This window comes from Cygnus olor, chromosome 1, assembly GCF_009769625.2.
Source record: "Cygnus olor isolate bCygOlo1 chromosome 1, bCygOlo1.pri.v2, whole genome shotgun sequence".
NCBI classification, from domain to species: Eukaryota; Metazoa; Chordata; class Aves; order Anseriformes; family Anatidae; genus Cygnus; species Cygnus olor.
Genome location: NC_049169.1, coordinates 14,825,362 through 14,851,779, shown reverse-complemented (window position 1 = coordinate 14,851,779; position 26,418 = coordinate 14,825,362). Strand labels below are relative to the sequence as shown.

Sequence of the window (26,418 nt, the reverse complement as noted above, 5' to 3'; positions counted from 1 at the left end):
TCATTTTTGAAGGTTGAGTAGATTGGGAAAGGTCCCCAATACATATAGAGAAGGAAATGTTTCACCTATTTTCAAAAAAGGCATGGTCAGCATCACTGTAAGTTACAGGATAAGACAATTTGGAGTCCATTTATGGGTACATGAAGGAGAAGATGGTGATTTGGAACAGTCAGCATGATTTTTAGAAAGGGAAAATCATGCCTAACCAATCTGATTGTCGTCTGTGATAAAATGACTGGATTTGTGTGGGGGGGAGAGAAATGGATGCAACTCACTTTCACTTTAGCAAGGTTTTTGACATGCTGTCAATTTGACATCAAATTGACAGGTAAGGAGAGGGAACTGGTCAGTATCCTCAAGGGCATGGCAGTCATTCAGAGGGACCTGGTCAGCCTAGAGGAATGGACCATGGGAATTTTCCAAGAATCCACGAGGACACATGCAAAGTTCTGCACCTGCAACAGAAGAACCCCATGCAACTATACAGGTTGGACACTGGCTGGAGAGCAACTTCACTTAAAAAGACCCGGAGGTCTTGGCAGACTGCAAGCTGAACATAAGCCAGCGGTGTGGCCTGGCAGCAAAGGCTGGCAGCCTCCTGGAGTGTATGAATAGGAGCAGTGCAAGTAGATTGAGCCAAGTGATTATCTCTCTTGGCATTCATTAGACTGCATCTGAAATACCGCATCTGCCCTCCAATACAAGAGAGATGTTGATCAACTGGAATAAGATCAGTGGAGGTTCAGAACAATCAAGGGGCTGCAGCAGATTCTCCAGGAAGAGATGCTGGGCCTCTGTAGCCCGGAGAAGAGAAGGCTCTAAGTGATCCAAGGCAGAAGAGCAAAAGATAATGGGCATAAATTGAAATAATAGAGCTTCAGACTGGATATGAGAAAAAAAAAATCATCATGAATTTTCAAAGTCAAGCAATAGAACAGATTGTCCAGCGAAGTTGTAGAGTCTCCATTCTTGGAGGATTTCAAGACCCAACTGGATAAAGCCCTGAGCAACATGGTCCAATCTCAAAGATGACTCTGAGACCTCTTAATGTCCCTTATAACCTGAATTATTCTGTAATTTTATGCACTTCATGGAGAGCTCATTGCTGTTGGAGCTTGCCTCTGTGCCCCATTCTCAGTGGGCTTAGATGTGACACAACATGGATTCAGGTAGGGACTGGAAGAAGTTCTAATGGCTTTTAGTGGAAGACACCTCCAACATACACTGGCCTTACAATTGTTTGTGCATGCTGGGGATGGTCAGTGTGAAGAAGTAAGAGGTTCCTATTCTGCGTAGTCTTACCAGAAAGTTCCTATTTCTTCCAGGCTTTCCTCCTTCTTCTACCATACCACTGGAATGGTTCTGCTGATGACTGCTTGGACTTGTGGGAATGCCAGTGGGACCTGACAACAGGTAGATGTTTTCCAAAGAGATGGAGAAGGAGACATCATAGTCCAGGAAGTTCTGGAAAAGGAAAGGGAAGGGGGACAAAATGCTGCACTGATTTTTACCATGTAAGGTGAATAAACGTAACTGCAATAGCACTGACAGTAACACCATGACACCAGGCCAATGACAGGAAAGGAAAGCAGATGCTGTTCAAAGGAGTTTTCCTCCCAGAACTGTAATCACAATGTACATAACCAACACAACTGTTACTCTTAACCACAGTAACTGATGTGTTGTAACTGATTTCTGAACGTAAGTCCTCTCCAGCCGATGCCAAATAGGGGAAACTCCTCTTTAACAAACCCAGTACACTCTACCATCTGTAGGCGGTCTGAAGCAACAAGAACGGCTGGGACAGCTTTAAAAAATGCTTGCATTCACTGTTCATTCCCTTCATATCCCCTTCTCCCTTCTCTTAGGATTGAAGCTAATGCACAAAGCAAAGCAGTCAAATGTTAGGTTTCTGTGTAGTCAAGAATCATGGCATGAAGACTGAAAATGGTGTGACAGAAGAAGTGGTTTCTTGATTCTGAATTCCATCCATTTCTTGATTCTTGCAGTCCATCCACTGGATGGACTTCACCTAGATCACTGTTCTTGATGTTGGATGGGAATGACAACAGAAGTGTCCCAGGTTTTCTCTACCATAACAGACTTTATATGAAGGCCAAACTACACACAGTACCACGATGAATGCTCAATCAAAGTTTTCATCTTGATCATCTTAAGTGAGATCATTTTTGACACGCTCTTGACCATAGATTTACTGCCCTAAATCTCAAAAAAAAATAATAATAGCAAACAGCAGCAAAATTGGCCTGTGCCAATGGGTCCTGCCTGTTAAGTGCAGGGCTTCTTCTTTGAACTACATTACAGGTCATTGAGTAACACAAGCAAAGTCAAGTCAGAGTGAGGTACGCAGTGACAAAGGTACAACAAAAAATGGTCACTCTACCAGGTGAATACGTGGAATAGAAATCAGGGCTAAACATAATTAAATACTAGAAACTGTTCTGAACCCAGAGCCTGGGACAAAAACTTTGCCTCCCAAAAAAATCAGTGGACATTTAAAAAATGGTTACAATTCTGTATGCTTTAGTTTCCCAATTTGTTAAATGAAAATAATGCTGCCTACTTGGTATATTTTATAGGCTTCTTTCCTTCAATGTTCAAAGGGCTCTAAGATCTTAAAAGGGTAGACTGATGTTGAAGTACAAAACATATTCTTTTTGACTGCCATCTTATTGATCAAAATCTCTCATATATTTGCAAATACTCTCTCCCTGAATTGCAGTGACATTTCAAAACCACACAGCAGTGTCTGACAACATATGAAAAATAACCTGAAGACCCTTATTCCAAATAAGCTGAAGAGATGAGAAATTTATTCAGAATGCTGGATTAATGTTCTTATGTGTAAAAAATCTGTAAGATTCTGTAAGATAATAAAGCCACAAATAAATCAAAGTATAAATTATTACATCTCAGATCTCTTTGGGTTTCTGATCTGGCAGCAGCAAAAGACAGAAAAATGTTAAATTTCAGATCCTGCAGGGGAAAAAAAAAAAAAAAAAAAAGAAGAAAAAAAAAAAGAAATCTGTGTGTTGTACTTAAAAAGGCATTTACCAAGGAATGCGTGTGTAACCAAGTTTCCATTAGAGATGTTTTCCAATATCTGACTGCATTGATGACATTAACAAAACCTTCCAACAATTTTTACATGACAATATAGTGATGTGAACACTTTTATTTTCATTCTTTAATGCACGACTTGGTGAATATTGCATAAACAATCAGTGACTGATACTTGTAAGTAAAAACGCAGTCCATTTTAATAAGGGAGTATACCTCTCATCTTGTCCACTGATAGTCCGTTGAAGGTAAGAATCTACAACTGTTCCTGCTGGTGCTTTTAATACTGACAAACCCAGCCCTTGGGAGCTTAATCAGATTTAATTTAACAGTCTTGATTTGATATACAGTCATACTAATGTGAAATACAGCAATTTTATTTATTATTTAAAAGACATAGAATAATAGAATCATAGACTATCCCGAGTTGGAAGTGACCCACAAGGATCATGGAGTCCAACTCCTGGCTCCACACAGGTCCACCCAAAATTAGTCCATGTGTCTGAGCGCAGTGTCCAAACACGTCTTGAACTCCAGCAGCTCAGTGCTGTGCCCACTGCCCTGGAGAGCCTGTCCCAGTGCCCGACCACCCTCTGGGTGCAGAACCTTTCCCTAACACCCAGCCTGACCTCCCCTGTCCCAGCTCCATGCCGTTCCCTCGGGTCCTGTCGCTGTCCCCAGAGAGCAGAGCTCAGCGCCTGCCCCTCCGCTCCCCTCGTGAGGGAGCTGCAGGCCGCCATGAGGCCTCCCCTGAGCCTGCTCTGCTCTGGGCTGAACAAACCAAGGGACCTCAGCCACCCTCATACATCTTGCCCTCTAGGCCCTTCATCATCTTTGCTTTATCAAGTATGTAAAAAGAAGTATGTTAATGGTACAGGTCTCTGTTGATCTTTGAAGGACTTAATTGTTATGATTTAACCAAATTGTGTATGGATCAGAAAAAAAGGGGGAGGGGGGGGATTGAAATGCTGCACTAATTAAGTCTTTTGCCTTTGTTGAATCAGAGTTCACATGGGATAATATACTTTACTTAAACCATAAGGGAAGGAAATTTCAACTTAAATTTGCCAAATTCTGTAATGATTACACCAGTTTTACATAGCAGTAACCACTACTGAATTTAATATGCTTATGCCTCATTTATGTCAATGTAACAGAGAGTGAAGCAAGGCCAAAGTATTTTAATTTGACTTTTCTTAACCTTTCCTATTCACACAGCAAAGTGTATGTAATTAGAATGTATGAAAGGAGTAAAAGCTTATGCTCCAGTAGTGCCCTTAAGAACTGGACTGTCTGTATTTGCTTGATTGCCACAAAGTTCGAGGTAGAGCCACGCAGACCTGAGCTGTAGAAGATTAAAGCACTGCAATCCTGCTGCTTCTGTGATAACTGCTAGGTGTTGCTCAGAAAATGTTAAGTGAAGTTCAGGTTTTCCCTAGTCACCTATAAGCAAGAGCATTAAATCAACGCAGGAATTCACTATGGCTTTCTAGATAGCCCCGATGATGATCAGAAATTTTAAAGAAGATAAAATACAACATAATCTTTTATTCATGAGTAATTCACGGTAGTGTTCAAAGAAATATTGGAAATTCTTGGCTCCTTATGATAAATTTACAGACTTCTAAATCTTTCTCAAAAAGTAAACAGAAATATCTACATGGAGAAAGATTTCAGTATGTGTTGCATGTACAGACTCATCCCACCATCTTGAGCTCACTTCCTGAACTAGAATAACTCTGATTTACTTTCACATGAACTACAACAATCAGAGGAAGTAGTAACTACAGCAATTAGCCAAAGGTATTTACATTGCTTGTAGTGTCCTTCAAAAGTGTTCTTCAGGCATGCATTTGCACACTACACGCCCTGATCTGATGGGTCTTCCAGTCAGCTCATTGCACCAATCAAGAAAAGAAGTAATTATCTTTGTGAGGTTATTGCCTGTACACAGTAAAAGGGGAACAACTGATTCATGTCCCACATAGTAGTCATCTTCCTCCCTTGCTGGCATAACATTCAAGTCTTCCACAATCCTGCTTGTGGTGACAGAGATCACCATTTATTGTGTTGCCAACGGCCTTTGCTGTAACCTCCACAAGGAAGTTAGGGCAGGTGCAATGAGCTAACTGTTCATCACAGAGCTCACAAAATGCCTCCAGCTGCCCACCAAGCCTGGAATTACTCAGATCTGTATGGTTACAGTCCCTCAGTACTGTATTGTCTGAGCAACTGATTGGGGAGTTTTCTGATTTAACAGGTATGAGCCACTGAGTAGCTAGAACGAACAGAGCTCATAAATACATGCAAGCTTTAAATAGTTATTATTATTATTATTATTATATTTATTAAAGAGAAGTTCAAATAAAACCTTTTCTTGCTCGCTGCCAACTGATTTATTATTATTTTTGCAAGAGCATGCTTGGACTTCCAGGAACCCCCAAAGGAATGGAAGACCCAACTTTTTTTGGTGCTTCAACACAAAGTGAGGACCCCAGAAACCCTGCAGCTGCCGAGTCTGAAGCTTCCAGGTTCATTCAGTCTTCCCAGGGCTTCCAGTCTGCTAATTCACTTCATCTTTCTGGGGCTCCAGGCAGACCATCCAGGTTGTGCACTGTAGCTGAAGTGGGTGTCTGGAAGCTGAGCTCTCTGCTCCAATTTCAACATTTTAAAAGTCTGTTTTTAAAAAAATATTTGTATTTGTGTTAAAAAATTATTAAGAAATCCCTCCACATCAAATACTGACATTTCTACCTTTGTTTCTAACAAATATTTTTCATCACACACAAATTTCCCACAAGGCAGATATTTCTGTTTTCACCAGCTCTGCTCAAAATTTTTTCATGTATCTATCATTATGACATGCCTGTAAGACAGAAAAATACAACCACCCTCATGTTACAGGGAAGAAATAGGCAGCAGGCCTGCCAGCTGGTAAAGAAGACTTTAAATGATACACCAGAGAACAGTGATAATAGCTTGCAGTTAAGCAAGGGAGGTCAGGTTGGTAAGTACATGGGACAAGCTGATGGGAGCAAGAAAGCCCTTGGGAAGGATAAAACAGATGTAAAGGGGCCACCTCAGATGCCTATACACAAACATATGCAGTCAGAGAAACAAACAGGAGCAGCAAGACTCCACATTTGGATACAGAGCAATGACACCACTTGAATCATAGAGACATTATGAGATAAGTTATACCAGCAGAATTCTGGCATGTTTGGATGGATGGATGGACGGACAGAAGGACAGACAAAGGAAAATTAAAACACCACTCAGGAACTCAAGGATGAAGTCAGGAAAGACAGAGTTGAAACTTGTGAGGGACATCAAGTGCAACAAGAGCTTCTACTGCTTCATTAGTGAATGGGATGGGTGATTTACTGACCGTGGGCACAGATAAGGTTGAAGTACTCAGTGCTTCCTTCGCCTCAGTCATCATCAGCAAGGTCTCCCAGGCCGCTGTGTCTAGAAGTAGGAGCAAAGGAGAAGAACTTCTTTCTCCCTGGAAGAGGATTGAGGCAAGTACCTCTTGAGAAATCTTGTCTTATCCAACATGATCAGATCACTCATACCCTGTGAGGTAAGGCTGAGCTTTTTTAGCCTAGAGAAGGATTTAGGGAGCACCTAATAGCAGCCTTCCAGTGCCTACAAGATTGAAACAGGAGGTTCTAGATGGATATAAGGGGAAAATAATTACTGGGAAGATAATGAAGCATTGGAACAAATTGTCCAGAAAGACTGGGGAACCTCTGTCCTTGGAAATTTTCAAGACCTGACATGATAAAGCCCTGAGCAATGTGGTCTGAATTCCACATTCACCTGCTCTGAGCAGCAGGCCAGACTAGATATCTTCAGAGGTCCCTTCCAACCTGGAGAGTTCTGTGAATTATCACAGAGAGTTGAAGTGAGTTGCCTAATATCCATCAGGCAATGGTGGTAAAAGAAATGGGCTAGAGATTTGCCAAGAATTCAGCTCACTTTTTTTTTTCTTTTTTTTTTCTTCCCTTTCTGATGCATGTCCTCTCTACCCAGATCAAAATAATGCAGTTTTCGGGACTATTTAGTACACCATTGCATCCAGGAATATCTTCTAAGTCCCAGGTCTGAATCTAGAACCATACCTCATCTTGATTGTATCTGGAGCTCCCATATCACCCTTGTGAGACTGGAAAGTCACAGCAGTCCTCCTTGCCCTGACCCTACCTTACACACCATGCAAAATAATCCCAGGTACATCTCTTGGAAAGTTGATCTGCTAGAATAGACGCTAAGGTGGATAGTCAGCAGCCAAAACACCCATGTACGAAAATGTGAATCAAAACATAAATCAAGATTCCTGATTTAGTGGAACTGCTGAGAACCTCCCCATAGCTATGACTCATCAGAGGGGTGGGGAAGATTACTTCAGTGGTGTTTGCATAACCAAGGATCACTGACCATTTCTTCTACATATATACTCTCGTTGTTGTCTTCCGGATCATCTATTTTCAGTCTTTAATTTCACACCCACTCTTTTCCATTGCTCCAGCCTCGATAGTTTATCCCTCACTGTTCTCTGTATATTTCCCTTGAGGAGGAAAAGTTTTGACTCTTTAGTAGTTCAGCATCGAATAGAACATTGTTTCTTGAGCTACATACTCAGATATTCCCCCACCCGCTCCAGTTTCCATTCTCTATAAAAGAAACCATTGGGATTAACAAATGTACAATATTTATCAGGACATTGTAATGTAAATCTTGAAAGCCTCACAAATGCAAACCTTTTAATTGGAATCAAGTTGTTATCAAATGGAAGATCTTTGTGACAGTAGGAGTTAGTTGAGTGGATAATGCAAAACCACTGAGAAATGTAAGGTGAAACAGAAATAAATCCTCTTAAAAGGAATATGGATTAATTTCCACTACTATGATCAAGTTATAAAAGAGAGAAAAGAGTACTATGTAGACCACAGAAGGAGATATCTGCAGAGAAAAAATAGATCAGGTATCAGAAACCTTCTGCCTCCCCAGCAAGAAGAAAGAAACTGTTGCCAGAAGCAGGAAAGGGGGTGCTTTACATAGAGAAAATGAATGAGAAGATGAAAATATAAGGAAGGGACTGATTCAATATAGTAAAATTAACAGCAGCTATAGGAAGTTTCACATTTCATTTGACACCAAGGATTGTCTCATAAACCAACTATTCACCTCACTGGGTTTGTTGGATCACGATACCCGAAACATTTGTGGAATGAATATTGCTTGCTACCTGTCAGCTAGAGACCTGACTTTTAAATTTGGTGCTAAAGATTATCCCATTTCCATGTCTAAAAAATAATACTGCCAGAGAGCTGATCATTGCTTCATCCCAAGCAATAACCTCACTGCTGGTTTGACACATAACTCCTGCCTCTAAAATCAGCAGTCTAAAACCTCACGCCTGTTTCTACTCACTTGGAGATCTCAGGATCTAATCTACAGAGACATAAATATTAAAAGTCACCTTGCTAATGATCCCAGAGGAAGGACTAGCTATAAACGAATGGGATTTCAGGGGTGTTTTTTAATTATTTGGTTCATTTCTTGAGAGCACTGAGGAAGAAACGAGACTGTAGGCAGGAACTGAGTTCAGGGAGCTTGGCAAACCAGGGTGAGAAGCGAAGCTGGCAAGAAAATACCGTGTGCAGGGGGGCATGCTGTAATTCAGCTCCGTGCAATTTTTCGGATTGACAAACTCTCCAAACGTTGCCAAAGTGAAAAGGAAAAGCCAGACCCTACAGGTACTTGTTGGGAAGGTGCAATCCAAATAACATTGCTCAAACTGGGATCCCGCATTGATTCCCGATGCAGCACAAGCTGTTACATAGCATGGTTGCCATCTCTCTCCCTCCTGGGCCCAGGCAGCTTTTCCTTCCTTTCCACTGCTCAGCACCTCTTGTAGCTCCTCATAATTTGAGGTAATACGGTGGTTGTTTTTTTATTTACTTACAGAATCAGAGAATGCCTCAATCTGGCATGTATTGATCAGAAATCGATGCACAATCTGCATCCCTATCTCCTCCTGCCACACAGCAGTCTCTCATCTCCGTTTTTGATGTCATGTTTAAACACAGTCCTAAAGGAAAATTAGGACAAAGGTGAGTAAAGTAGAATTTAATAGGAAAAAAAAAAAAAAAAGACCTAAATCCAAAAGTAGCATTCATAGAAAACTGTGCAGCCGTATATAACGTAGTAGGTGCGTTTCTGTTTAGCCCAAAGACTTTCCTGGTGCTGGGCAGTTTGCTTCTGTGCACACCTGCAGCTGTCCCAGCACCTCAGCCTGCCAGAATCCTCAGACAACATCCCTCTGCTTGCATCCAGCGAGCATTTCTAGGCCACGCTTCATGCACGCTAATGGGATTAAGGTCTTTGCAAAATGCAGCTGCAATCTTTTCCTTCGTGGAGAGCGAGAGCTGAACACTGCCCACCCATTTAAATGACAGCCCAGCAGAAAGAGGCCGCTGCTCCCAGCATGTGTGTGCCCTCCAGCAGAGCTTCCTGGCCAAGGGAGCCCAGGCTGCCTGCCAACCTGCTCAAGGTTGTCTGCTGTAGAGAGAATGGAAGATGGATTGGGTCTGAAAGGGAGCAGAAGAGACCTATGTCTAATCTATACCCTAAAGTCTGTGAGCACTGTGCTGAGAGCCCTGTCTGCTGCTCCAGTGACTGCGTTTTGCATAAACCAGTCAATAGAGATCTTGTGAAGCACAGCGTCCCGTGCCAGTGCAAATATTGTGTAAGAGCGCTGTTTTTTAAAAAAATAACTTTTTTGCCAAGATCATTTCTCTCTGGGACATCAGAAAGAAAGATCTCCAGCTCCACAAAAGCGTGCACACAGTCACATGCTACTTCATCACTTCTGCGATTGCTCACCAAACGTGCTGACTTTAATCCTGTGCAAGTCAGTAAATCCACTAACACCCTAAATTTAAGCACACAAGGTGGTTTTTGCAAGTTATGGGTTTAGGCTATTATTCTGAATTCCTCTATTTTCCTTCATTGTTACCTTCAGAAGCAACAGAATGCAAACCCGAATATCAATTTCCATTATTTCAATTTCAAATTCCCTGATTTGAAGGTATTTTCTTAGACAATCTCCACCTCTTTTATTTTTTTTCCTGCTTTCCACGTCTGCACAGGAGAAGCACAAGCCATGGCACAGCCAGCAGCAGTTCAAATGCACCAGCACTGAGTGAGCAGAAATGATTCTGCATCCGCATGCAGGGCTTGCTCACCTAGAGCTAGGATGACTTAGCAGAACTGCCCTGCATCTGTATGCAGTATCTCAGCTCCAGCCACAGGTACAAATATCCTTGCTGACTGCCTGAAAGGGCTTTAATTTTTCCCATAGCCAAATCCTAAAGCCTGTGATGAGCTGTTATGAAATGGACATCACTTGGGGCTCAGTCCTGGTCCCTTTATAATCTAAATATTCGCACTCCTCAGGAACAGTAGGAGCGAGATCTTGTTCCCATTTAGAAAGGGTGCAAGAAAAAAAAAATCACACATTTCTTTAAACATGTAGTGCAACAAATTTTGTAGCCTTGTGATATTTTTTGCCAGCATACTCTCTGCTCAGTACTGCTTGCCCTCCATACCATTCTTCTAGAGAGCAGAAATAAATTATTCATTATTTTTTCTCTTTAAAGAAACAGTATGCAAGATCCTGAGCTCACTGAAGTCAGTGGTAGCTTGGACTACTGACTGGAGAAGTGCTGCCTGTTACGGGATCATGCCTAAGTAGAAAGTGTCTGAGTATGTTAACACAACCCCAGTTCAAGGCTGAAGTTCATGTGAGGAGACTGATTGATGTCACCAGCTGTGAAACCGCCACTCCTACAACTGACAGGTTGAAGCACAATGGTAAGTGTCAGGGCTGTCTCCTGTATTTTACAAATGTGTTGATTTATCTCGTTTTTCTGAAAAAACAGCATGAATGTTACAGAAACTGGGTGATCACCATGTACATATAATCTTCCATGTTGCCAATACAGCAAAACCAGAAATTTTGGGGAATCAGAGTTTCTAAGGTAATACAGGTTTTTCTTCCTGAGTATGTAGAACTAAAATAAAGAGAAATATCACCTTCACCTTGCTAGAATGAGCATGGAGGCCTGGATCACTGGGAAGTCATCTCTGGGCTTTCTAAACCTGACAACTGTCCTTTGGTGGTCAGATATATCTGTGGCAGTGTGGCTGAACTTTGCATGTTTTGCTAACACAACAGCGCGTTGGGTGTTGTCAACCATGTATTCTTACCTGGACACACAACTGGACAGCTCACTCTCTTTGAAAATGGTTCTTTCAAATACACAACAAAAGAATAGCTTTGTTTGAGGTCCCTTGTCCCTCCAAACCATACAGAACTCAGTCACACTCCATGGACACTGCAGTTGCTGCTATTGTGGAAATGCAGAGGCTCTGTTTTGAATCAGTCCTCACCACATTAGGCAACAAACAAACACAGAACTAGAAGTGGTCTCAGCTCCAGAGGACTTAAAATTTATTGTTTTACTCCAGAGCAGTAAAAAGTGATTAAATTACAAATGTTATTCTACAGAAATGACTGTAAAATCTTCACACTGTACCATAACAGCACAAATTCTCCATCGGCCAAACAATGCTGAAGAAACTGTTTAGAAGTACTTCTGAATCCTGAAATAAATTTACTGGAAATAGTTCACTCTTCTTCCTGTAAAAGCCAGACGCATTAATTAACATGAACTCTATTTGCCCAAGCTGAGCCTCAGGGCACTCTAATGAAGTGGAGGAAATTTGGTTTGGGAGGCAAAGAAAATACTCTGTGCTTACTTGATTTAAAAGAAAAAGAAACTGAGCTGTTCGGATATTTGGGAACCTTGACGTGTTGGCAAAGCACAGGTGATCCAGTCTAATATTCATGACAGCTACCTTCCTTCCTCCCACAGTCCACAGATAACATTTAACTAGCTGTGGAGGGTGATTTCAGCTGCATATTGTGCCACAGACACAGTCGGTATAGCTCAGAGGTTATTAATACAAAGTTCATCGGCTCAGGTACAGCGCTGCACAAACAAGGTTAAATAGCGTTCAGTGTCGTTTCAGATCTGGAAGTGGCTGCGCCGTTTTTATGTGATCTGGGACGTGATGAGTAAGCTTTACTGACTGAGCTAGCTCCATTCACTGTATATCTGAACCACACTACAAAATCAGGAAGACTCAGACGTGCAGCACAGGAAACTTTACTCATGGAGAGACATCAGGTCCAGCAAGCCCCAGCTCAGAAAGGTCTGTCTTGATCCAAGCTGGTTCTAGGCAGATGCACTCAAATATCCATGCACAACACTTAACTTGTGAGGAATCTTGAGCAGTGGCAAAACACAGAGCAGAGACACCTGAGCGGCCCTTTGTGGAGGGAGCCTCAGGACTCAGCCAAAGCTGCCAGACTGTGGTGGATCCACAGTGACTATGCAGAAGCAGACAAGTATCTCAGTACCTTCAGAAACTTCAGGGGATCCTGTGGCATTCGTACATCTGTGTGGCAGCATTTTCAAGTTATCTCACCTTCACAGTACTCTGGGCAGTAAAGTGATTGAACTTTTACTCCCTGAAGAACTAGCAAAAACCTCAGTACGGGTTATGCATTGCATGTCAAGAAATAAATATTCATGTGCTGAATAAAGGCATAATCATAACCTGAAATGAGGTTAGCCTTATGAACCTGAAAATCACCTCTTCCAAAAACCAAGGCAAGAGGTCTGGCAGCATATCTGGAAGGCTAGGAATCCAGCCCCCAGCTGAAAGACATACATCTGCTTCCAAAGATAAGACCTAACTGCGAGATGGAGCTCTTAGGAAGGTATATAGAAAACCTGACTTGCTGTGATCCACACGTGGAACCACAAAGCCCGATAACCATTTGAAGGCTGGTTATCCTGAGACGTGAATCTTGGTGCCCCAGGTCCTGCGGTCATATAAACACCTCTTGGTAGGCTGCAGTTCAGAAAAAAAAAGATGCTACACCATGGACTGAACAGGAACTTCAGCAGACAGACCACCAAGCAGTATTTTAACAGAATATTAGTTTGTGTATACACACACACACATATACATACAGAGAGAGACAAAAGATCTGAACATCAAATTACAAATAATCTAGTGTGGCTGCCCACCAAAAGGCTCTGCCATCTCCTGTAAACAGAGCCTTGCACTGGATTTAACCTTGTCCTATAGCACATTCCTCTTATTTTCATACACATTACGTTCAGTTATTTATACAGCCTGCATAACACAGAATTTTTAAAGAGTACTTTGAGTTATGATTTAATGAGGCTTCTACACAAGCCTTTGATAAAGTACAAGGGAGAAACACTAGTGCTTGCTTCATTCACTGACTATGATTTAAAGTGACGTGTCAGGATTTTCTTTTATTCACTTCTATGCAAAATAATCTACCTCTCCATGATTCCTTGTGATTGCAATTCTATTTAAAAAGATTATTGATGGATACTGTTTAGCAATAAGAATAAAATTCTCAACCCTAATGAAATCTACTTAGATGGCACTAACATCTTAGCCAATTGTGTGCTGATTAACTCCGGAGCCCCATCCATGGTGAAAAAATGCCTCGAGAACACAGAGGGAGCACTGCAGAGTGGTGTAGGGTGGGAAGGTTTAGGAAGGATAAAAGGAGATTTAGCAGACTTAGTCTTGAAAAAAAAAAAAAAGTCTCCAGGCTCCACTCTTTTCCTTATAGCTCCAAAATGAACAGTGGTATGCACTGAGGTGGAAAGACACAGATGTCTGATACCATCCAGCAATTCCAACCTGTCTGTCAGGCACAGAGGCATTTGGTGCCAACCATTATAAGCTGCACCAACCCACACAAAACCTAAAGCACAAAGCAGGGCAGCTAGAACTCTGTTCTTTTGCCTGCATATTTGAGCAGAAATGATCAGTATTTAAAGATAGTCTGTACTCAGCTCTGGAGAGGGCCACACCTCGAGTACTGTGCTCTGTTTTGGGCCCCTCACTGCCAGAAGGACGTCAAGGCCCTGGGGCATGTCCAGAGAAGGGCTACGAAGCTGGTGAAGGGCCTGGAGCACAAGTCCTGTTAGGAGCGGCTGAGGGACCTGGGGTTGTTGTGTCTGGGGAAGAGGAGGCTCAGGGGAGACCTTATTGCGCTCTGCAACTGCCTGAAATGAAGGTGTGGGGAGCTGGGGGTCGGCCTCTTCTCACAGGTAACCAGTGACAGGACTAGAGGGAATGGCCTCAAGTTGTGCCAGGGGAGGTTCAGGCTGGAAATGAGGAGACATTTCTTCTCAGAAAGAGCAGTCAGGCACTGGGACGGGTTGCCCAGGGTGGTGGTGGAGTCACCATCCCTGGGGGTGTTCAAGGAGAGGTTGGACGTGGTGCTTAGGGACAGGGTTTAGTGGGTGACGTTGGTGGTAGGGGGGTGGTTGGACCAGGTGATCTTGGAGGGCTTTTCCAACCTTAATGATTCCATGATTCTATGATAATGCTGACATTTAGTTCATTGATATGCTTTGGAATTACCACCAAGATAAACAGAGCACAAGGGATTGGTCTGGGCTCAGAATTACCAAACTAACCAGAAATTCTTCAGGTGAAAAATTCACACTGTGTGCATAACCACGGTGTGTGCAGAAATTTCAGTCACACGGATCTTCTGTGCAGCTGTGACACGACTCTCACAGCTAGAGGAAATAAATACCTAGTTTTGCAACAGTGACCAAAGTGATATGATCTAATCTCCATCTTAATTTGGCTGTCCTTACACACCTCCCAATACATCAACCTGAGAACGCATTTGCAGGAGAGCTTTCCTCCAACTGCAGCAGCGGGCTACATTATAGACTTCATATACATAAAATGCTGACTGGACACTTCTACTATGAAGAATATCACTTCTCATCAGAAATCCCTGGGGAGAAAAACACGTCCCTGGATTAATATGGCTTTATTAAACCCACCATTAGGGCTCTGTTTATTAAAAATACCTAAAATGAGTACCTCTAATAGCGTCTCGTATGTCAAAGGAAAACGTTAAAAGATAATTAGTGAAGATGCCCAGCTCTGTCGGTAGGCTGAACGGTGTCAGAACCGATTTAGCTGAATGTGCATTTAAATCGAAGGACAGTATTTCCTTACGGGGTGCCATCTGAAACGAGAAGTTACGCCCCACGTAAATTACAAATCCTTGTTTCAATAAGCCAGATGATCAGCACGAAGTCAGGTTCACGGATAACATGGCAAATACAGCACGGACATCAGGTGTTTGAGGTCCCGAGGATCACCCCTCTTCCCCCATTTAACTATACTCCCAGTGCCGCAGGAGCATTTATTTTTTTCCCAGATATAAAATATGTTCCCTTAACCAGCAACGCGTGATTTAATGCGGCTCTGTTCAGCATAATACTATTCCCTATTAATACTCTGGCGCCCTGACTTTACAATATTTCAGTGCAGATACGGCTTCAGATACGCTCACGAGAGCTAAATTAAACCATTCTTCAGGTTCTGGCACGCCGTAAGACACAAGAAGGAGCCAGCAGGAGGAGTGGGAAGATGCTGACAATTAAAAATTCCGTCTGAGCACATCATCATTAATTGTGGTACTGAAGGCTCGGAGGTCCAGCAGCAGCGCTCTGCAGCCAGGAACGTCAGGGTTTTAAAAAAGGAGCCCTGTAGCATGGGTCTGACTTTTTGCAATTTAAAGGACTGATCTAATTAATTCATTTTTAATTAGCATGCACTATTATTTTCTGAACATAAATGAGGATTTCCCCTTCGCTGCCGGGAAATGTCGCCGTGCAGGAGCCTAAGGGGCAGGGAGAGGAGGGAAGCTCGCCTTTCGCTTCCAGCCACCCCCCTGCCGGGAAAGCCCAGCAGGGCCTGGGGCAGGAGGAAAGCGGAGCACCCCCCCCCCACCCCGCCCCCCAGCGCGCCCCCGCGGCGCGCGCCCCCGCCGCCAATCCGGGGAGCGCGCGCACGGGCCGCGCGCTGACGTCACCAGCCCCTCCCAAGCGATCGCGCGGCGCCCCCGCGTCACGCCGCCCCCACCCCCACCCCCCTTTCCCCTCGCCCAATAGCGAGCCGCCCGCCCCCCGCCCCCCGCGCCCTCACCTCGGGGCCCCGCCCCCGGCGGCCGGGCGGCGGGGCCAATCAGCGCGCGGGTAGCGCCGCGCCGAGGCCCCGCCCGCAGCGCTCCCGTGCCCGCCCCCTCCCTTGGCGGAGCGGCGGCGCAGCCCAGTCAGCGCCGTGCCCGCGCCGCGCCGTGCCCGCGCCTCGCCGTGCCGTGCCCGCGCCGCTGCCGGGGCCCGGCGCCATGGAGTGCGCGGCGGCGGGGGCCGAGTTCAACATCCTGCTCGCCACCGACTCCTACAAGGTGCGTGGGGACCCGGGGGGCACCTCCGGCGCCGGGCGGGGCACCGAGCCGGGCAGAGCCGAGCGGGGCCCTTCCCCCGGGGGGGAACCGTTGCCCCCTCCCCGGTACCCGTTAGCGGGGCCGGGCGGCCCCGGGAGCCCCGCGGGGGGGGGGGTTCCGTCCCGGGGCCGGTGCCCCGAGCACGTGTGGGCCGCGGCGGGCGCAGGGCTCGGGGAAGCGAAAGCGCGGCGGGTGCGGGCGGTTTCGTATCCGGCGGGGAGCCGGGCGTGCCCTGCGGCACCGGCAGCCGGCCCCGTAGGTTAAGGGTCCGGGGCTGCCCTCGCAGCCCGCTGCCCCTCTGTGGAGCCGCTGGGGAGCCGTGCGCCCCGCCGCCCTCCTTCACGCGGCTCCCCAGTTCCATCATTTTTGACCCCAAAGCGCCGTCAGCGCGTCAGGAGGTGAGTGCGGCCAGGCCCCGGTCCTGCGCTGCTCGGGGCTGCCCGAGCCTGACCCTGCAGCCCCTAAACGCTGGGCCTGTGAGACCCCGAGCCCGGTCCTACACACGCTCCCTCATCACCTAGACTGAAAAAACTTAACTTTTTTTTCCCTTCAGGAGCGGAATTGTAATTCAAAGAGGTTGCTGGGGCACTAAGCGCAACGACGGTACCACTCCTTACTTTATTATAGCCCCTTAAAGGTTTATCCGCTCATGGGGGCACGCTTCTACAATTCGTGCCCCTTGCTGCCGCTATTCGCAGGAAGGTGAGCTGGAAGCCTACAGGATGCTGATACAATCTCACAGCATCTCGTTGAGGGCTTGTGGAACTGCTTTCATTCAGGGCTTAATCTGGCACCAGTGCTCTTTAAGAACCGCGCTTAGTGTTCATTGTTATCCTTAATTCAGATGTGGAAGAGCCCCTTCTCTTCCATGTTTGAGACTAATCACACCAAATGCTGTAGGCATGGGTTTAAACAGCATCTATTTTAATTCTAACATGCCGCTACTCTTAAATTCACTGCATCTGGTCAAGGATTAGTATTAGTGAGGAGAACTGGGATGACAGACGACATTTACTTCTGTCTCATTTGCTGTTTTATAGGCAGGATGATTTAGTAGCAGTCTATGAGCGGTAGAAATCCTAAAGGAGTCAAGTAAAGGCCTGAGTTTTTTCTAGTTCAGATTTAATTTGGATGAAGTTGTCTGTGGCAATTAGGAGCATTTTGTACTGTATCAAAAGCAGTTGGAGTTGCCTGCTTTGCTTTGTTAGGGCCGTTCAAATTGTTTATCTTCCCATATACTTTGTTCCAAGTCTTAAAAGCTCCAATATCGTTGAACAATGCTTTTACAAGTAGCTTCTTTTATCTTGTTAGGTAACGGGAGCAAGCATCACTTACCTTCTCCCTGGATGATACTGTCATTTCCTAATCAATGAAGCACACTTAGTGGAAGCACTTTCAGTAACAATCGCGCTAAAATAGCTGGTAGTCTACAACACCAGACTTCTTACAGGAGTTACCAAGTGCTCTGATTAGCAATTAGAACAAAATTGAGAGTTGATGTTGTGTTTTTCTTTTTTTTTCTCCAATATTTCTGCTTTATCCACAATCGCAGCATCTGTTTATGTGCAACACACAACAGTCAAACCGTGAGGCAGAACACGTAGCTGTGTTGGGAAGTTTGCTCGGTGATCCCGACGCAGATCCATACGAACTAATGGCGGTGGCAAAAGCCACGTGAAAATAAACAGCTCGGGGACAAAATGTGCAGTGTCCCAACCAGTACAGCCCTAGCTTAGGCAGCTGTCCATGAGTAACAAGTTGTGGTGTCTCCAGCTCGTATCTGTCACAACTCATTAGTTTGAGGCAGGACAGCATTGGCTCCAGTGTCCCACTTCTGTGTTGCTACAATGGAAAATTTGGGATGGCGAGAAAATTGGTGACTGGTGTAAGTGCCTGTCAAAACCCAGGAACAAGTAGCATAAAACAAAGTAATTTGGTGGGCAAAGATTTTTCCACTGACAGCTGATCTAACCTACTCCCTCCCAAACCGCTTTCCTGCCTGGGTGTGTGTCACAGGACATTTCATCTCAAGTCACAGAAGATTATCAAACACCCAGTTTCAGTATTGTACTTAATTCCTGTGTGCTCCGTTTTCCTGGGTAGGAGTCATTCCCAGCAGGTGAATTTCAGACTTTCTACGCCCCGAAGCCAGTACTCAGCTTCCACTGTGAACGGGGCTTACAGATCTGTGCAAGTGCTCCATGATTTTGAGATAAGGTTTCAGATTGCCTAGTTTATCTCTAGCCCTAATAACAATATAAATGTTTTTACATCAGATTATTTTTTTTCTCCCTCAGTACTTTGCATATTCTTAAGCTTCTCCAAGTCCCCCAGGAGTACAACTCCCCGTGTGCTGGGTATTCTGTGCCATCCCCTCTAGGTCTGGGCATGGGCATCTGGTATGGTGTGTATGCATCTTGCTAAAGTAAAAACGCATTTTTTAATTCTTTGGGTCACAAGACTGAAGAAATTCACCCGCGCAGAGTTATTTGGGGAACTGCTTTGTGCTGAAGTCCAACACAGAGATGAGCCTTTTAGCAGTGAAGCTTTCTGCTGGTGACCCGATGTTGCTGAAAAAGACCAGCACGTGAAGTCAAGATCCTCGTTGCTAGTTTGAGGGCTGCAGGTGGGGCTATCAGCAAACTCCTTGAAGTTCATGGTTCCTCATGCAAACATACTGCATGCTGTCTTGTTCTGCCTGTACCAGGAAGTTCCTCAGTCTGGTTTTTCTTCTTTTTTTTTTTTTTTTCTCCTTTTTATCAGGGGTTAGTGTGCCCTAACGTCGCCCTTCCTCCCAGCAGGGCTGTACGGTTCCTCCCTGTGGCTCTGCCTTTCTCATGCCCCTCTCTGACAGGTTTGCTCACTCATGGTGCTTCCCAACGAAAGGTCCCACGTCCTTCATCCATTCTTATCCTCCTCATCCATTCGGTGCTGCAGACACGCTGCCCCTCTTTCCTTCCTCTTTGATTCCCAGTGCTCTGTTTATCCCACATTTATTTGTTTGTGTACAGGCATCAAATCTTCCAGGGAATCCGTATCTGAGACCCGTCCTTGGGGGGCAGCTTGGCGGAGCTGCGGGCCCGGCCTGGAGAGCATGAGGAGCGAGGGGAAAGGCTGTAGGAGGGAGGCAGGAGCCTCGTTTGCTAAAGCAGTGATAGCTTCTGTCGTTCTTACCAGTGGGCTGCCTGACTGCTGCTCGGGGTGGTTTGTAATTAAGCTGATAGCTCTAACAAGCTGCGATGCAATTACTCCATAAGAGGAGCCGACTTGCCATCAGGACTGTAAATGAGATCTGTTTCTCTTTCGGGATGGTCCGAGGCAGCTTAAAGATTTTTGCTTAACTCTGTCCGTCTTCCATGTTGAATCTTAATAATTTGTCATTGCGACTGACTTCTTACGCTCTGCGTGGATGTAGAAGAGCACTTGTGAAGCATTTCACACCAGCGTGTGTTTATTCTCAGGCGCTGGCAGGCTGCATGTGCTTTATTTAGAAGGCTGTAGGTATGCGAGGAAGAGTCATGAGTATCCTTCAGCTTATTGGGTTTGATTAGTACTCAGTGACGGCAAATTATTCTTCTCTGTGGCACATATATGTATATATATTTATTTTAATTGATAGGAGTTGGACTCAGTGATCCTTGCGGGTCCCTTCCAACTCGGGATAAGCTATGATTCTATGATTCTAATTAAAACCTTTTGGTAGGGGTGCAAATGTGTTTTGTTACCTCCTGTAATTTTGGCAGTGGCAGGCATCGGAAACTTCTGGGCTGGCATTCCTCGTAGGAAGCAGCCTTTGCTCTGTCAGGGGCTGTTATCCTCCAGGTTTTGATTCACAGCCACGTGGTGGTGTCCCAGCCCCCGAGTCGTCATCGCTCCAAGGGAACGCTGCAACAGGACAGGATTCGGACAGTTTTTAAATGAATGGGAAGTACACCTTTACTGAGTCATTGCAGCTTTCATTCTCAGAAAGTTAAATGCGTTGTCTTTATGTTTAAGGATCAGGAAACTTGTAGCACTATGTGAAATGCTACAGAGGACTACTCAAATGTGTAAACAGCAAACATAAGGTGTTTTGTCATCTTTGTCATGATAATCTTGGATGCAAAACACAGGAATTTTGGGAGGTAAAGAAATCTGTTGTGAAGTGTTACCTTTTTAAATGTAGTATTTATTTTTTTTTTTGAGCATTTTAGAATACATTTAGTTACAGTGCTTACACTTGACCTTGTTTTTTAGATGAATGTGAATGTGGTCACTTAGAGCATCTCTTGCTGTTACGAGCAGCTTCCATAGAAGTTTGGTTGCGTACACGTGCTCCCCTTATTTTTCATAGTACTGGCTGATCTGTTAACTATTTCTTGCTCACCTCTCATCCTCTTATTTGTCAACCTGTAAGTAAGAGATGATGGATGAACCAGAATACAGAGACATTAAAAGTGGTACAGAATCAGCTTTCAGTCTCGGTCATAACCTGAACTAGTTTCTCCTCATCTATAAGAGCAGATACCCCAATATTCTCACTTAAACACTGCCTTAATCTGTGTTTGCTACACTTGTGCCACGTCAGGTCATCTGGGGTCACTCTAAGGCTATTTTCTTACGGTAATTTGAAGCTCATATATGATAAAAATAAGAAGATTGTACTTGACTATTAGTTTTCGGGGTTTTTTTATGCTTTCCTGCAAGCATCTTGCACTTAACCTACTACTGTCGAATGCCCTTTTTGTTAACTTCTTAAAGGTTGATTCTTCTGTGATTGCCTTTTGTGTTCAGATAAGTTTATTGTTTAACCACACCAACTTTGGGTTTGGTTTTCATTTCTACTTTTGTTTATGGTACATGTTCCTTCTGTGACTGCTTTGGAAGCTGCAAAAGCATTCTTGTTGAATCTAATTGCTAGTCACAGGTTTTTTCTTCCCAAAGAGGGTCAGCAATAACTGCTGTTAGTTATGTCTCATCCCAGTGAGATATATTTGATAAAGCATTTCCTTTGTTCCCAAGTCCGGGTTCGCTTCCTCTGTTGTTAACCGTGTTTTCCCCAAAGGTTACTGGCAAGCTTTGCTTTGAACCACTCCATGGGTTGAACCCGATGAAGGGTTAGGTGAAGTGGTCTTTCAAATTGTGGCCTCCCTCTCCCTACACGAGGTTTTCAACTGGTAAGTAATACCAGCACTAGTGGGGGTCTTACAGGTGTTTCCTCGAAGTCTCTCCAGCAGAAATGCCCGAAGCCCCACTGCAGTAAAGTCACCTAGCTCCGCAGGTTGTATGTGGGGGCGAGGATCCCCCAAACACATCTCTTCCAGTACAAGTTAGTTCAACAAGCTGTTCTGACACCTCATCCCGCAATTTCGGCTCTCCTTTTTGTCACTTAAAACAATTTTTGCCAATGCTGGCATGGATATGGCCCATTTTGGTGTATGAACAAGGCTTGTAGTGCAGTGAGCAAGCCCTAATTTGTGCCCTAATAACTTTCTGCAGATCCTGAAGTGCCCCAGCCGAGCAGCCCATGTACTAGCTTCCAGGACCACGCTCCTTCAGGCTTATTTTCTCCCTGATTCTCCCTTGTTTTCCACCTGATTCTCTGTGTTTCCGCCTTGGTTTCAGTAGCTGGGCTGTTCTGTACCTATTCTGCAATATTTTTCAACTAACTCCAGAAAGTTCAAGTACCTTCTTGGTTGAGCTGGCGTTATCTTATCTCTCGTGGAGTTACAGTACAGGCCTGACCCTGCTGGTAGATGTTCTGCATTTTGTTTTCTTTGCTGCAAGCAGGGCTCAGAGGCATCTTTCTGATGGTTTGTGGTTACAACTTGCTGAACACCAGGAATAAGCCACCGCTGGAGAATTTGGCCACACCTGACTCCTGTACTTACATCAGACCTGGTTTCCCTCCTGTTCTCAAATGGTTGATGTGTATAGACTTAAACAACCTTTTTAAAGTAGTTTCACTGCAAACTCTTGTACATCAAAGCTTCTAAACACAAGCTGTTACTACAAAGGGTTTATCATCTAGCCTACAAAAAAAAATTAATACATCCTTTGCCTCAGTTCTCCCTGTTTTGTTATGAGTACCTGTTAATTCATTTCTCTTAATATCTAACTTTCAACATTGGGTGTTTTCTTGGATGCCTGACCTAAATCCAATTTGTGCTGTATGTTCCTCTCAAATGGCTGACTAGATTTAGCTGCACAGATGAAGTCCTTACAGAGGTATTCTTTGCCCAGCATGCGCCTTTTCTTGGATTAAATTTGATAAGGAGCTATCCCAACTGGAGGATAGGTGCTCTATCTCAGTCATAGTCCATACCCTTGTTGGAGATGGCTGGTTGTCAGACTTGGAGTAGACAAAACCTGAACCACAGTCTTGAACTAAGTACAAAAAGGCCTTAGAAGATATTTTGGAGTTCTGTGTTTTGTTTTGTTTTTTTGTAAGGGGTCGTTTAGTCCCCTACTGGGACTTTGGTTAGGTTTTTGTTTGTTTCTGTAGAAAAGGGGGTTTCCTATTGAGTTTCTAGTCACTTCTGCTTATTGAGAGCCTGTCTGTACAGGTCCAGCTTCTGTCATCCCCTACCCGAAAGCATGGGTTTATCAATGCTGTCTCAATCTGTAAGTCACGTAAAACATATTTCAAATGCCATCTATTGTCACTGACTGTTTTTTCTACTCTTAAGTAGAATACAGAAAGAAGCAAAACATCATCTGAAAACAAGGGCAGTTCTGGCATTTTTCAAAGTGTACTTTTCCTTGTGCAAGCGCCTTGCAGTGGTCTTGTTTGGTTTTGTGTGGTTGGTTGTGGAGTTTGTTTTGATTCGTTTTCCACTGGCACTCTGTCTCTTCTGTGAGAGTTCCTGCTCCCTAGGGCTTGATCCTTCCTCATATTTCATTTTTTTTTTTTTACCCCAGACATTTGACTACGTTACCCGAGTGCCTGCCCATCCCTCTGGTGGATGGGTATTGTTTTCCTACCTCCTAGACATCCAGAAATCCCTGCTAATGGTCAGAGCTGCAGTGATGCATATTAGGCAGATGTGCCTTCTGGGCACCTTTTGTGCCCTGCCTAGTAGCTTGCAGGCACAGCTGGGGCCAGACGAGGGCCCTTTGGCTGATGGATGCGTGCTGGAGGCGCAGAGTGACACCGTGACTTAGCACAGCAGGGACATGGAGGGTTGGGAATGGATCCAGAGATCTGCAGCTCCAGCTAAACCCATCAAGAACAGGGGAAACAGCTCTTGTGGTTGGCTTCTCGCACACCTGGAGTAAGCAGTGGCTGGAAGATTTGGTCCTTTCATGCTGTGCTTGTGCCTTTTAATACCGAGAAGTCTGTGAGATCCTTGCAGACACCCAGTGGGTGTTTTGATTTTTGTAGCTAAAACCAATAGCTTTGTAGAGCATCAAAGAAAAGCACAAGTTATTTAAGATTACAAAGGTGAAGATTGCTTAGATGTGAAATATGTTAATTGCCAGGGGTGTGTATTTTTCACTGTCCAAATAGATTCTAGTATGTGAAGAATAGAATTAAGTCTTACACATATAACCGTTGGAAAATAAATTATCTTTCAAGTACTTGATGAAATTTAATTGATAAACTGACATTTCTTTCATAAGCAATTTTTATCTAGGTTTTCAACCTTGCAGATAATATTTCTGGATGCTAGCGGGTATATATTTTCAGGTTAAGATCTAATCCAAAGTCAGAAAAATTATTTAAACCCGTGATTTACTGTTTGAGGAACTTGAGTATATTTTTTCTTAGGTTGAAACTGCCAGCAAGGTAGTCTGAAGGAGCTGTTTCCCCAGGCATGCTCCGTAAAGGATAAATTGGGTTGTTGGCTTTCCAGCTGGGTTTCAGCAACTTCCAGTCTACAGCCAGAGCACCGTGTTTTGGGATCGTGCTTCAAAGCACAGCTAGAATGGGAAGTCCATGAGGAAAACAGCATTGAAATGCACCAGGGAAGTGTGGCACCAGCTCAGCGTGTGCACTGCACACCTTAAGTGAATCTGGGGCCTGTAACCCATTGACAGAGAGAAATGTTTAGCTGGAGGAGATGCCTTGGAACAGCAAAAGCCAGAGTTTTTGTTTTTTTTAAGCTGGTAGCTGAGGGTCATGCAAGTTTTCATTATAATGTAGGTGCTAACTTCAGCAACCTGCCTTTGTAACTTGGATAATTAAACTTTGTTAGAGAGACTTGATTAGGCAGTCTCATGTGGATGTAGCTTTGTTTCGTTTTGCTTTTTTTTTTATTTATTTTTTTTTTACCTTTTTACCATTGTGGGTAAAACAACATCACATCTTTTTGTTCCAGATCGTATTCAAGGAATTCAGGTATTGGTTTGGGGAATTGTTCCTGGAACGCTGGCTCTGTGCATGTGAAGCTGGTGGGCTCTGTCGAGTGTTTCTGAAAGCATGAAGCTGTAGCATGCAAATAGGAGGGAGAATGAAAATGAAGTTAACCAGAGTTCCCAAGCGATATAATCAAATGAAAAGCCCCAGCTTAAAGTCCTGTCCCATATGTGGGCACAAAAAAGAACAAAATTTTTCATGTAAGAGGATTGTGTGGGTGTCCATACTCTGGTTAGTTAGGAAGACGTGTCAAACAGCGTATTGCGTTAGACTGCTCCGTAGTAGGTTTTTTGGATTGTTGTGTGGTTGTGGTTTTGTGCGTATGGTTATGGGGTGAGCAGAACTGCCTGGGCTGGCACTGGGATTTACTTCGTTGGGAGTTCTGCCTAGAACTGGGACAGGGCGTGGTATATTTTGTGGGGCAAGACTTTTCCTAATAGCTAGAAACCAAATCTGCCGGGCAGTTTTTGACTTGGGTTTGACATGATTAGCAGTAGGCATTCTCCCTTTGGAGTGGCTGTGGAATCGGAACAGAGCAGGTTGTGCTCCGTTCAGTGTCTCTGATCTGTGGTGCCTTGCTTGAAGTAAAGGCAGCTAGCTTGCAGTGACAAGCTTGGGTTTTATTTGATTGGCCTCGAAAATTTCATACAAGTAAAGATAATGGGAAGATCAGAAAATTGACCTTCTGGTTGTTTGACTGTTTCCTTGCAGCATTGGAAACCCAAACACAACTGCTGCTGTAGGAGAACCAGAAAGTGCAATTGAGCAGTCTAGGTCACTATCCAAGCTGAGTGAAATACTAAATAGAAATGACATTTAAGAGGGAAAAAAATGACTTTAAATCCTTTAATAGACAGTTTTAGCAATACAGGTAAGGGAAACTTTCAAATGTTTTGTTTTGAAAGTGTCAGAGGTACATTTTAAGAAGACAGGACAATGTTAAACTAACCTTTTTCCAGTTCAGTGTGATATTGAAAAGGACACTTTTTAGGATGGTTTGGAGTAAGAAGTTGCAGGAAGTATAACTCATAGCTGAGCCTATAAATGTGGACATTTCAGAAAAATCAAGACGTATTTCATGCCTTTTTCGAGTTTTGTTCTGAGGTATGATGGCACTTTGCTGTAGGAACAGTTTTCTCTTATGGAACGTATAGACTTGTTCACAGACTTTTCTTAATAATTTTAGAAAAATGTTGATGCTTCACCTCTGGGTATACCTTAAGCTGATTTATGTATCCTGTAATTTCAACATTCAAATTTACAGTATCAAATTTACATCACTTTTTTTTTGTGTGTGTAATATGGAATTAGAGGTTTTACATGAGGTTTGCTTTTTACATACGAGTAGATAACAATTTTGCAGATTTAAGTTGCTAATGTTTAAAGTGCAGCTGTTTCAAATGACCCTAAGTAAATTTCTGGGTAGGTTTATTAATTACCAGTAGCTAATAAAAGCTGGTGTGGCTGAATCCAGCTTACCTGGATATGTTCGTGTGACCAATTTCCATGTGATACGCGCTTTCAGACTTCAACCTTTCGTGTTTCCTCTATGCCA

The 26,418-nt window shown here is 44.0% G+C and overlaps 1 protein-coding gene across 1 annotated transcript in view; it reads left to right on the top strand.

Annotated features, from left to right (window-relative positions):
- The first annotated feature begins 16,307 nt into the window (after nt 1-16,307).
- The window catches only part of NAMPT (nicotinamide phosphoribosyltransferase), a 31,630-nt gene continuing 21,519 nt past the window's right edge, over nt 16,308-26,418 (top strand). Inside the window, exon 1 of the mRNA XM_040548976.1 lies at nt 16,308-16,486. Coding sequence (XP_040404910.1) covers nt 16,427-16,486 — 60 coding nt within the window. The 5' untranslated portion in view covers nt 16,308-16,426. The remainder of the gene's footprint in view (nt 16,487-26,418) is intronic.